At 35.4% G+C, this 12,016-nt stretch overlaps 1 protein-coding gene across 1 annotated transcript in view; it reads left to right on the plus strand.

Annotated features, from left to right (window-relative positions):
* Nucleotides 1–8,564, plus strand: part of LOC135674282 (kinesin-like protein KIN-UA) — a 34,552-nt gene extending 25,988 nt beyond the window's left edge. The window contains exons 17-20 of the mRNA XM_065183995.1: nucleotides 4,015–4,140; nucleotides 5,226–5,357; nucleotides 6,800–6,928; nucleotides 8,144–8,564. Coding sequence (XP_065040067.1) covers nucleotides 4,015–4,140; nucleotides 5,226–5,357; nucleotides 6,800–6,928; nucleotides 8,144–8,292 — 536 coding nt within the window. The 3' untranslated portion in view covers nucleotides 8,293–8,564. The remainder of the gene's footprint in view (nucleotides 1–4,014; nucleotides 4,141–5,225; nucleotides 5,358–6,799; nucleotides 6,929–8,143) is intronic.
* Nucleotides 8,565–12,016: the final 3,452 nt, after the last annotated feature.

Genomic DNA, 12,016 nt, shown 5'->3' on the forward strand with positions numbered 1-12,016 from the left:
TAGCTGGAATTACTTGAGTTGTGAATCACCCTTGCAATATCTATTCGCAAAGGGCCAGCTTAATAGCAACCTCGTACAGGTTCCGAAAGACCTGTAAAATGTAAGTTGGCTAAATTTAGAAAATGAGCAGTGGACAAGTCTCAATGTCTTGCAAAAGGGGAAGCCTATAAGCAATTCAACAAACACTTGGTATGCAAAGAGAGAAAAGAGAGGAAGCGAAAATAAAGACTTAAAAAGGCAAAAGAATAGCTACAAGTTTGTAAACGGTCGCTCAACTAGGTGTCGGGGTGTAAGATAAGTCCATCCACACTTTGCATGCAACTTGTTTATCCAAATAGTGCTCAACACTACCCCAAAGTCCCATATAGTTTTATGCCACTCGGGTGGTTCTAGGGGTCTGAAATGACTGACGTTTTGCACTGCACCATAGCCCGTAGAAAAAAGGTCACAACACGCAAAAACGAGGCCATTGTGGAGCAGTTTTGCGCAGTCTAGCAAGCGATTGCTATGTAGCATTGTAAGCTACATTTGGTTACAGAAACCAAGCAAAAATACACAAAAACAAGACAAACACGCTGCCAGACAATTATATAAGCAAACATAAGTGACGAACGGTTCGTTGACGAAGGTGTCGTGAGCGCATGATAACACTCTTCCCCCCTTAATTTGTCAACGCCCTCATCGACACTTGTTGGTAGGCTTTGATGACTTTTTCTTTATGTCGTAGGGCATCTTTTGGCTTCCAACCAGTTCTATTTTGGGAAATTTTCACCACTTCACCAAGTATTCGATTTGCTTCGCTTTGTTGGGTAGATTTGTCTTGTGATCCAAAATCGTCCCAGGAATCGTGCATCTTGGTTATTGATAATGTTATGCGGAACTCCCCAATACTTTACCATATTTTTCATCATCAACTTGGCCACCGTCTCCATTAATGATTGTAGGGGAGCAACAAGAAACATTGCATACTTCGAGAATCAGTTGACTACCACAAGTATCGACACTAATCTCCCTGTTGTCAGGAAGCTTGATATGAAATCCAAGGAAATGCTCTTCAATGGTCTATCTAATATAAAGGCTCCAAAGACCCACTAGCTTTCCTTTCTCCACTTTATCTTGTTGGTATGTGAGGCACGTCTGAACATGCTCCTATACATCAGTCCTCATCTTTGGGCAATAACAGGCCCTTTCCATGAGAGTCAAAGTTTTGTGAATGCTCGGATGCCTCGTCCAAAGGAAATCATGATACTGCCCAGTGATTTAAAAAGACGCTTGGGCAAGGCGAGGCCCGAGCGTCTCGCTAATCTCCCAGGCGGTGCGCTTCAAACAGGCGCCCGCCGCCTGGGCGCTCTCCCGAGCCCAAGCGCTGGGCGCTTCGAGCGAGCGCCTGGGTTAACCAAGGCGACCGAACCAGGATTTTAGGTCTGATTCGGTCCTGGTTCGGTCTCTGATGGTTAGTTGGTTCAATCGAACCAACTAAAATCGATATAAGTGAGAACCCAACCCAAAGGATTTTGGGGGATAGATTGATGCTGTTAAGGTATTTGAGTGCTTGCTTTTAAGGGTACTCTCACCATGTGTGGCCCTTTGCATAAGAAGCATCTGCCAGCTTTTGAGACTTTGCTTTTCGAACTCGACCCCTTTTAGGAACTCTTTCACTTCTATTCAAGAGCAGTCTTTTTCCCTCAGGAATACTTAGATGGTTGGTTTCCTGAAGACTGTTGCTTCTTCCCAAGTCCTTCAAGGAAACAAATTCAATAAACCTTTCTGCAACTGCTATTGTCCTGACCAAATTGATAACATTTTGTCGATGCAACTCCTATTGTGCCCAGGGTTTCAGGCCATTAAGGAAGCTCAGCAACTTATCCTTATGTTTTGTATATCCAACATCAATGTTGAGAACTGCTTCACATAGTCCCAAATGGAAGTGTTTTAATGGAGTTGTCTCAGCTTCCTTTGTGCAACGAACCCGGTGTTCTCGAGTAGGAATTGATTTATAACTCCCATTTTAGGTCTTCCTATGTATCCACTTGATATCGACCTTTTGGATCTCTTCCCATCATGTGCACCACTAGAGTTTCATGTCCCCATTTAAGTATATGGTCATGATCGACACTCTGGTTTCTACAGATTCAAGCCTTGTTGCCTGAAAATACTGCTCCATGTCAAATATAAAATTATCAAGTTTGTTTGTCCCTAGCACCACCTAACAATGTAGCTTAGTTGTCCTTAAGTTTTGTGGCGGAGCAATGGGGGTGTTGTTCCCTCCGGCATGAAGAGCTCCCGTGAACACAGTTTTCCTTGTCATTAGATCTGCCACAAATTCTTATTAGTGCTGCACAAACTCTTGTGTGTCTTCCATTAATCGATTGACTTAGGACTCCACTATGTCAATTCGAGATTCTGCCTCCTCTTACGAGTTCTCTACCTCAAGGAACTTTGCTGGCCTTGATAGAGCTCCTCTAAGCTCACTTTGAGGACATCGAGGAGGGTTTCCGTTGTTGCAAGCCTCTCATGATTCTTTGCTTTCCCATAGTTAGCACTTCGTTTGCGCTTCCTCTGCTTGTAAAGAATTGCCAACTTCTTGCTCACTATTTTGGCTATTGCGCTCCTCTTAAGAGGCTCTAGCAGCTTGAGTGCGAGTTTACACTTACAACCCACCTATAGCTTCCTAGGGCAATGACCCTACTTGAGCAGTCCTGCTCGATTCACCATGTTGCTTTGCCATGGCAAGAGTGTGAATTTTCGTTATTTGCTCGAATCGCTTACCCGTTTTGATGCTAAATGTCACGGATTTAGTTGGAATTGCTTAAGTCATGAGACACCCTTGCGATACCCATCCATAAAGAGTCAGCCTAAGAGCAACCTCGTACAAGTCTCGAAGGACCTGCAAGGAAGAAAGTTGATTAAATTCAGAAAAACGAACAACGAACAAGTCTTGCTCAATTCACCATGGTGCGTTGCCATGGCGAACTTCCATTGTTTGCTCGAATCGCTTACTCGTTCTGATACTAAATGTCACGGACTTAGTCAGAATTGCTTAAGTTGTGGGGGCACACTTGCGATATCCATTCATAAAGAGTCAGCCTAAGAGCAACCTCGTATAGGTCCCAAAGGACTTGCAAAAAAGAAAGTTGATTAAGTTCATAAAACGAGCGGTGGACAAGTCTTGATGTCTTGCAAAAGGGGAAGCTTACAGACAATTCAGCAAACTCTTGGTATGTAAAGAGAGAAAAAAAGTGGAACAGAAATAAGGACTTTAGAAGACAAAAGAACATTCGCAAGTCCACAAACGGTCACTCAACTAGGTGTTGAGGTGTAAGACAAGTACGTTCACACTTTGTGTGTAAACTTGTTTATTCAAATAGGGCCCAACACTATCCCAAAATTCCATCTAGTCCTATGCTACCCGAGTGGTTTTAGGGGTTTGAGATGAACAAAAACTTACAAAAACAAGACAAAATATGCTGCCAAATATTGTATAAGCCATGGTTTGCAGTACCGGTCCGTACCGCCCGGTACGGGTGGTACGTACTGGTCCGACAGACTTTCGGTACGCGGACCATATATGTACCGTTCCGACACTGTATCACTGTAGCACTGCTACAGTGCTCGGCACGCCTGAATATACCGCTCGATACACCTGGGTGTACCGAGCGGTATACCGTACCGTACCGATACCGAGCCCAGATCGAAACTCTGGTACGGTACGGTATTGCGAACCTTGGTATAAGCAAACATAAGTGACAAACGGTTTGTTGATGAAGATGTTGTGGGTGTGGGACGACTGTTTGTGATAGGGTACTGGTACCTGCATTAAATTCTTTTTGCTAGTATTGTATATAATTACAAGGACTAAGAAAGAAGGCCTAACCTAAATCTATAATTACAGTAAGAGTGTCATTTACAAATCTATATTTTGAGTATCTTATATCATTATCAATTTACATATCAATTAGAATTTGATGTCTCTTTTTTAACCATGTTTTCCATGAATTTACTTGTTATTTCTAGGTTCTAATCAAGGCTTAATAATGGGTAAAGGAGGTGCACGGCTACTAGCAAATATCGCTTCAAAAACTGAAGATCCTCAAACACTTCGAATGATTGCTGGAGCAATTGCTAATTTATGTGGGAATGGTTAGTTTCTGTTATCTTGCATCACCAGTGTTGTTAAATGTTTAGGGTTCCGAGTTTATTTTAGGTTGTTAATTACTTTATTTATTGTGGCAAATTAACTACTCAAATGTATCATATTTCACACTATAAAGTACTATGACCATAATGGTAAATCATAATTTTCTCTTTCCTTTTAAATTAAATCTTGTTTAATCTCATGCATACCCTGTGATGCATATTCTATCTTCAGGAAAGAATTTATGAAATATTAGATGATGTATTATATGGTGCCTTGCCCTTACATCACAATTGCCACAAATATTAAGCATTCTAGAACAAAGCTGAAAATTTGCAACAAGCAATTGCAGCTTATTTGTCCTTTACTTTTGTTGCAGGTGTTCTCATTCTGATTCTCACTTCTTTTTATAGAGTATTGGTCCGTTAGCTTACCGGTACACGAACCGCTCATTATATATATATATATATATTCTTATATATACCGAACGGTATACCGAATGGTATACCGCTCGGTATACAATTTCGTACTGTACCGAGCGAACGTCGAAACTCTGGTACGGTATGAAATTACATACCTTAGTTTATAGTTTATAAATATTTCACAAATTAGTGTAGCCAATTGACATGGTTTAAAATACATGTTAGTCAACTACTTTTTTTTTTAAAGGTGTTCAGCATATATTTTGTGTTATTTCATGGTCTTGACACCTCCTTGTTACTTTTCCAATTCCGGTAATGTTATGAAACCATCTTTTATGCACTTTGTGAAAAAACATGTGTTCTTTTGGTGCACAGGTTTACTGCACCAGTGATTCATTTGATGTAATTTTACTATTCCTAAAACTATCAGTGAACAATATAATGAGGACGAGCCAATGCTAATAATTATAGAACCTCTGATGTGTGGCCCTACATTATGTTTTAAACTAAAGATTGCTTCTTTTGGAAATTGTGGATTTATATATATTTCTTAATCTTTTTTTCTGATTTTTGTGTTCTATATATGCAATTGAAATATCCAAGAATTCATCTTTCTATCTCTTAGATAAAAACAAAATTTTGCTTAAGACATGCCTTTTGATTGACAGAAAAGTTACATGTGACATTGAAAAAGGATGGTGGTCTCAAAGCACTTTTGGGAATGGTGCAGTGTGGACATAGCGATGTCATAGCTCAGGTTGCCCGAGGGTTTGCAAATTTTGCAAAATGTGAATCACGAGGTTATTATAATTCTTTCTTGTTTTATGAAATTACTGATCACTTGTCAACTTAAGCTTATTTTAAGATATGACTTGCTTTTTAACTTTTGCATTTTTGCTTTGAAAGATATGATTTACTTTGTAATACCTCTTCTTAAAAAGGATTAAACCTAGCTAAGACTGATTATCTTAAAAAGGATTAAACCTAGCTAAGACTGATTATCTTGGATGAGATGGTTCTTATAATGTTGAGGCTTTATAACCTGAAGTAAAACAGGCCCAAAGTTAAACGATTGTGAGAGTTTGATTAGATATCATCCTAGGTGTTCCTGGTCGATTACACCAAACTCATTGTTGCATCCACTAAATAAATAACATTGTAGCAACGTTAAAAGAAATAGATTGACCGATATATACTGACTAGAACTTGCTGGACTGACCAGGAACTGGCACATGTGAGTTTGAAATCATTTTTCGTTTTTTTAATCTGGACAATTGTTGACTGCTGTCAACAGTCCTCTCCTCTTCTACTTGTCCTCCTCCTGCTCCCCTCTTCTCTTACTCTCTTAGGTTTGTGTCAACTGATTTATTGGGACACCATGTGTTGTGTACTGATCTCAGACTGGTATGGTTTTTGGACCAAAACTTGAAACCTTTCATTAAAGTACTTACAATTGAGTTTATGGTTCCCTACTCGTGCTGCTCAGTTCCTGGCATGCTACAGTATTACATGAATATACAACATTTATTGGCATGGGATTGGTGTGGCTTGTTTAGCATGGTTATTCACTAGCACTTTGTCTTCTTCTATGCATCTATCACAAGTCCTTTTTAGGCTATGGATCTCGTGTTGTGCCAGCCCTTAGTCAGCATGGCTAAGGTGCATGGTTCATTGGTTACATGACCATATTATGACAAGGAAGTTGGGAATCATTAGTTGGTTTTCATGGTTTCTTGTTTCTCTAATTCAACATGAACTTTGCGTGGCCTTGGATCCAAGTACATGAGAAATTTAGACCAGGTTAACTGACTGCAAAAATCTGCTTTACTTTCCACATATCATTCTGATTAGATGTGTTTATAAAATATGTTTTCTTTTTCAGGAATGGTATAAGTGCTATGCTTGATAATGATGACAGGGACCAAAAATGTTCTAGTACATTATGGTAGCTTGAAATGTTTTGAGTATGCTTTATGACCAATTTCATTTCTTCAAATTTGGAGTTCTGGGACATTCCTTGGTGTTCAAAATCAGAATCTCACAATTCTAAATATATATTTTTCTTTTCACATTTAAGGTGACATAACGTTATGGTCCTGAGTTTAGCGTACTGTCTTTTTGTTCTCTAAGGTGTAATTACACCTGTTTTCTGACTTAATTCTATGCACAAGTACAAGTAGAATTTTATACGATATTTCACCAGGATACTTTTATTGAGTCTTTGTAATTGTTTGTTCCAAAGGACATAGAAAGGGAAGGTCTCTTCTTATTGAAGATGGAGTATTAAATTGGATGGCCACTAGCTCTGCTACATTTTCAGCTTCAACAAGACGGCATATTGAACTTGCATTCTGTCATTTAGCTCAAAATGGTACATATGCTATGAACTCACACACTTTCTATTTTTACATGTTGCCATTGGTTTTAACTTTTCTTTCTATCATTTTTTTGTGAAAATTTGGCATTTATAACAGGATCAGTCTGTTATGCCCTTGGTAGATCAGTGATGAGCCATTTTGTATTAAATTATCATAATACACATTTGGATGTCTACGATGGATGTCCAAATATGTTTCTGGTTTTGCCTATCATAATACATTATTTTAACCGGAACAATCATTTTTTTTCTAATCTTCATTGCAATACCAGAGTCTTCATGATCTTTATAACAAACTGTGGACTTTGTGGCATTTTTTGATTTAGCTCTTTGCATCTATTTGATAATAAACTTTGTTACACCATAACATGTTATTGATCTTTATCGTTAATCTTGTCTTTATGATATATTATTCATTCATTATTAGGTATATCATAAAATTGATAAATTATGCTTTGTATTGTTTTATTGAGATGGTGATGAGAACTATGGTTGGGTTAAATGAGCTTTAATACATCAGCAGGTTAAGAAGCTTGTTCTATCAACTTCCAAATGATATAATGCTTTCTAGACTAGTACAGTATTCAGGAAAAGTATTTTTTGAGCAGAAGGATAAAAATAGAACAACAGGTAATTCATCAAACTGCTTTGGCCAAGGATAAGGATGTCGGACTTGGTGATGTTTGAGCCAAGTTTTCATATTAATTGGACTGAGTTTTACTTGAAAATGACTACATGCAGAAATTAGAGTTTTCTTCTCTAGGCAAAGATAAAATAAAAAGGTATCTACCAGAAACAACTGCTACAATCACCCATTAAATACAAAGAAATTAAATTAGCAGAGTTGATAGTGTAGCAGATCATTGACAATGTTTGCGATGAAGCAGTCTTATATCAAATGATTTTGATGTGCTGGTATGTTATACACTGACTTTCAATAAAATTATAAACCATATGATCTAACATGTATTTTGCATGGACACGATTGCCATTGCTTGTTTCAAATGCGAGTTTGTTGCTGGTTAAAGTTGCTTTTGAAGTTAATGAGATAATTTATTTTATGATTTAGATTCTTTTGTCACATACATGTGGTGCCTGAACTCTAGCTGATGAACCATTTTGATTTATTACATGTCATTCAGAATATTGTTTTACATTTTACACTTGTTTAACCATTTTTTTCTAAGAATGATGATGGATCCTTTGTAGAGGATAATACACTAGAGATCATAAGGAGTGGAGGGATCAAGGAGCTGATTCGCATATCACAAGAGTCCTCTAGAGAAGATACTCGCAACCTCGCAATGAAAGCATTGGATTCAAACCCAGCATTTTCTACTGAGATTCATGCAGCATAAAATAAAAAAGAGGATGCAACATCAAAAGTTTTCCTTCATTCTTTCATACAACAATCTCATTATAGGAGCATCCGCACCCAATCTATATAACTTGTTTTGGGTCTTAGAACGTGTATTGTATATGTAAAGAAAAAGAACTGAAACACGGAAATGATGCCATATTATCTATGCAACATGTTAAAAGATTGATGGATCATGCTACAATCTTTTTATGGGAGCATCAGCATCCAATTTAAAACTTATGTTGGGACATACAGAATCGGTGTGTTTGTGTGAAGGAAAATAAATATTAGAAAATTGAAATCTTTATTTATCTAGCTATTTATTTATTTGTCTCATGACTGAATTGTCCTTGAAAATTTTCAGGTGCAAACATTAGGTCTTTCGAAGACCACATCACCACCTGTGCCAGTGGATTTTACATTCTTTTTCTTTGTTTCGGGATATTTTAGATGGCATGATCTTTTCCGTTTGCAAAATAGAAAGCCAGTAAAAAACCTATCACTTGGCTTCCGCATGCAGCCCGGCCTTATTCTGACCTTATCCCTACGTACTCACCACTCATCTAGCCATCTCACGCAGCGTACCATCCACCACCTGTCCGATCTGATGTCCTTAAATCAACCGTACTATCAACGAGCCATGTTCTTATCTTGTTTTATTTCTTATAACCATTTGGTATTGTCATGCCGGGTCAATTCATTTACATTTATGTTCTAAAATATAATCGGATCAAATGGTTAAGTTAGAGATTTATCTAGCTAGAACACAGAAATTTCTCTTATGATATTGACAGCGGAAGATTTATTATTGATATTAAATTATCCTTATAAAGTTGATTACTATTCTTAACGATCGGTTGTGTTAGATTTAAAATTTTCATACCTATAAATTCGGTATCAAAAAGTGGAATACTTATAGCGGGTATCCTTGGTGTCTCAAGTCTAAATATCAGATACACAACTAGGATTACAAAACTACTATATGACGTCGAGGTATCATTAACTATATAATATCCGTGAGTAGGTTATTTAGTAAATTCATTCTTCAATGAGTATTTACACTATATTCTTAGTGTACCCACACAAGTAGTTATAAAACCAGTTATTTTCATCATATGAACGAGTATATAGTACATATATCTGTCCGGTTATCTTGATTTCCTTCTCGAGTAATATATGATCAGGAATATTTATAGTTTATGTTTATAGGTGAATTGGTCTTATTATTATGATCTCATTAGGATCCAATTTTTGTTGCATATATATAAGGACATCATAATATATCAAATAAATAAAATATAATAAAAAATATAATAATAATAATAATAACCAAAAAACCTGTGTAGCGTGTCACATGTGTCAGCACTCACATGATTGGCTCATAGGGCACCTGTAACTAGCAAATCTCACATATGAAAAAATGACGAAGAATAGAATGTTTTCTCTATATTTATATATTTTTTATCAGTCAAATTATTTAAAACCTGATATTGAGGATAATTTTACATTATAGTATATTAGATATGCTCACTTAAATTTTGAGGCTTTAAAACTTCTAGAGAAGTATAATATAGTGACAAAGTTATATAAATTATATTGTGAGCAAGCAATAAAGAAAGCCTTTCATGGTTAAAAGAACAAAACTAGCATGACACTTACTTGATCTAGAGTGCTTAAATGTTTGTAGCCCTATCAAATCCGGTATCACTTAAAGGAAGTAGGTATTTTCTTACCTTTATTGTTGATCGTGGAAAAACTTAGGTTTACATATTAAAGGAAAAAAAGAAATTTTAAATAAATTTAAATAATTTGATTGAAAGACAAAATAGTTGTAAGATTAAATGTTTAAGAATAAATAGAGATGGTGAGTATATATCAAATGAATTTAAAATTTTTTATAGAATAATAGAAATTTACGTTAATTCATCATGTCATACACACCTCAATAAAACGTTGTCTCAAAAAGAAAAAAAATAGAACTATACTTAATATTGTTCGATGCATGTTAAAATAAAGAAGAATTCCTAGATAATTTTAGGGAGATGTTGTTGCTTGTATAGTTTATTTGCTTAATAAGTTTCTAACAAAGCAAATCGGTAATGTTACACCTGAAGAAGTACAAAGCTTATAGAAATCAAGAGCTGATCATTTGAGAATTTTTGGAAGCGTTGCATTTGCCAAGATACCATAAGAATAGAGAACAAAACTCAAGGATAAAAGTCAAAAATGTATCTTGTTAGGTTATGTTGAGAATTCTAATGGTTACAAACTCTACAATCTTATCATAAATAGACTTGTGATGACATGAGATATTGAGTTTGATCAACAATAGATTTGGAACTGGAAAAAATAATGAGTTGCATAAGAAAGTTATATCTTCAGAAGAGGATGATATAATTACTATAAGCAAGTACCAAAGAGTCTTTGTCTGATCATCACCTAGATCGATTAGATTACATGATTCAAGAAGTCTAATTATAAGGACAAGAACGATTCAGGAGTATATGATGTAACTCAAAAGATTGGTACTAACAATGATAAATTATTTTATTTTATCTTTTTTGCAATACATTAACATTCGAAGAAGTTTATAGAAAAGAAAAATGACGATACGTTATGAATGAGGAGATTTATGTTATTAATAAAAATGATATATGGGAGCTTATGGTACTTCTAGAAGATCATCAAGCAATTGGTGTTAAGTGGATCTTCAAAACAAAAAGAAATATACAAGAGGAGGTGGAGAAATACACGGTTGATTGCAAAGGGATACAAACAACAATATGAGATCGATTATAAAGAAGTATTCACACCTATTATTCGATTGGAGATAGGAATATTTATTATCTCTCTAGTAGCTTAAATGAAATAAATTTTTTTATAAATAGATATCAAATCAATATTTTTTAATAGAGTTCTTAAAGAATAGGTATATGTTTAACAACCCCTTGGTTTTATTATTTATGAATAAAAAAGTAAGATATATAAGTGAAAGAGAGCTCTTTATTGGCTTAAACAAGCCCCATGAGCATGTTCTCTATAATAAATTTAACTTTGATTTGATATTTTATTTGTATGCATATATAAAGTAATAATATCTCCATGATTAAGGATTTTAAACATTTTATAAAGAAGAAGTTTGAGATGACCAACTTGAGTCTATTCCTTGGTATTGAAGTTATACAAAATAATAAACGAATTTTGAAAAAAATTATACAAAGAAAATTCTAATAAAGTTTTTCATTAAAGATTGTATGCACATGTGTCATATAGCACCAAGTTGACTAAGGAAAATGAACTTACATATATTAATTCAACTTATTATAAAAGTAAAAGTCTAGTTGGATATTTAAGATATTTGACGTATACTCGACTTGATATATTATTTATAGTTGGTTTAATAATTTTATTATATATTAAAGGAATAATTAAGTATAGAATGTTTTATTCATCATCTAAAAGTTTGAAGCTCATTAGATATAGATATAGTGATAGTGATTGGGTCGAAAGCTATAATAATCGGAAGAGTATAATTAGATTTGTATTTGATTTTGGTGAAGCTACATTCACATATTCTTTAAAAAATCAATAGCAGCCTCACCATGATCTAAATTTTTGGGTAGTATTTCTTCCAAGAGGAAACCACATCAATAGCAGCCCACCATGAACACCTACTCCCATCACAGGGTAGCTGCAATATGACTCCGAAGCCAGAGCCCCTC

Source organism: Musa acuminata, chromosome BXJ1-5, assembly GCF_036884655.1.
Source record: "Musa acuminata AAA Group cultivar baxijiao chromosome BXJ1-5, Cavendish_Baxijiao_AAA, whole genome shotgun sequence".
Taxonomy (NCBI): Eukaryota; Viridiplantae; Streptophyta; class Magnoliopsida; order Zingiberales; family Musaceae; genus Musa; species Musa acuminata.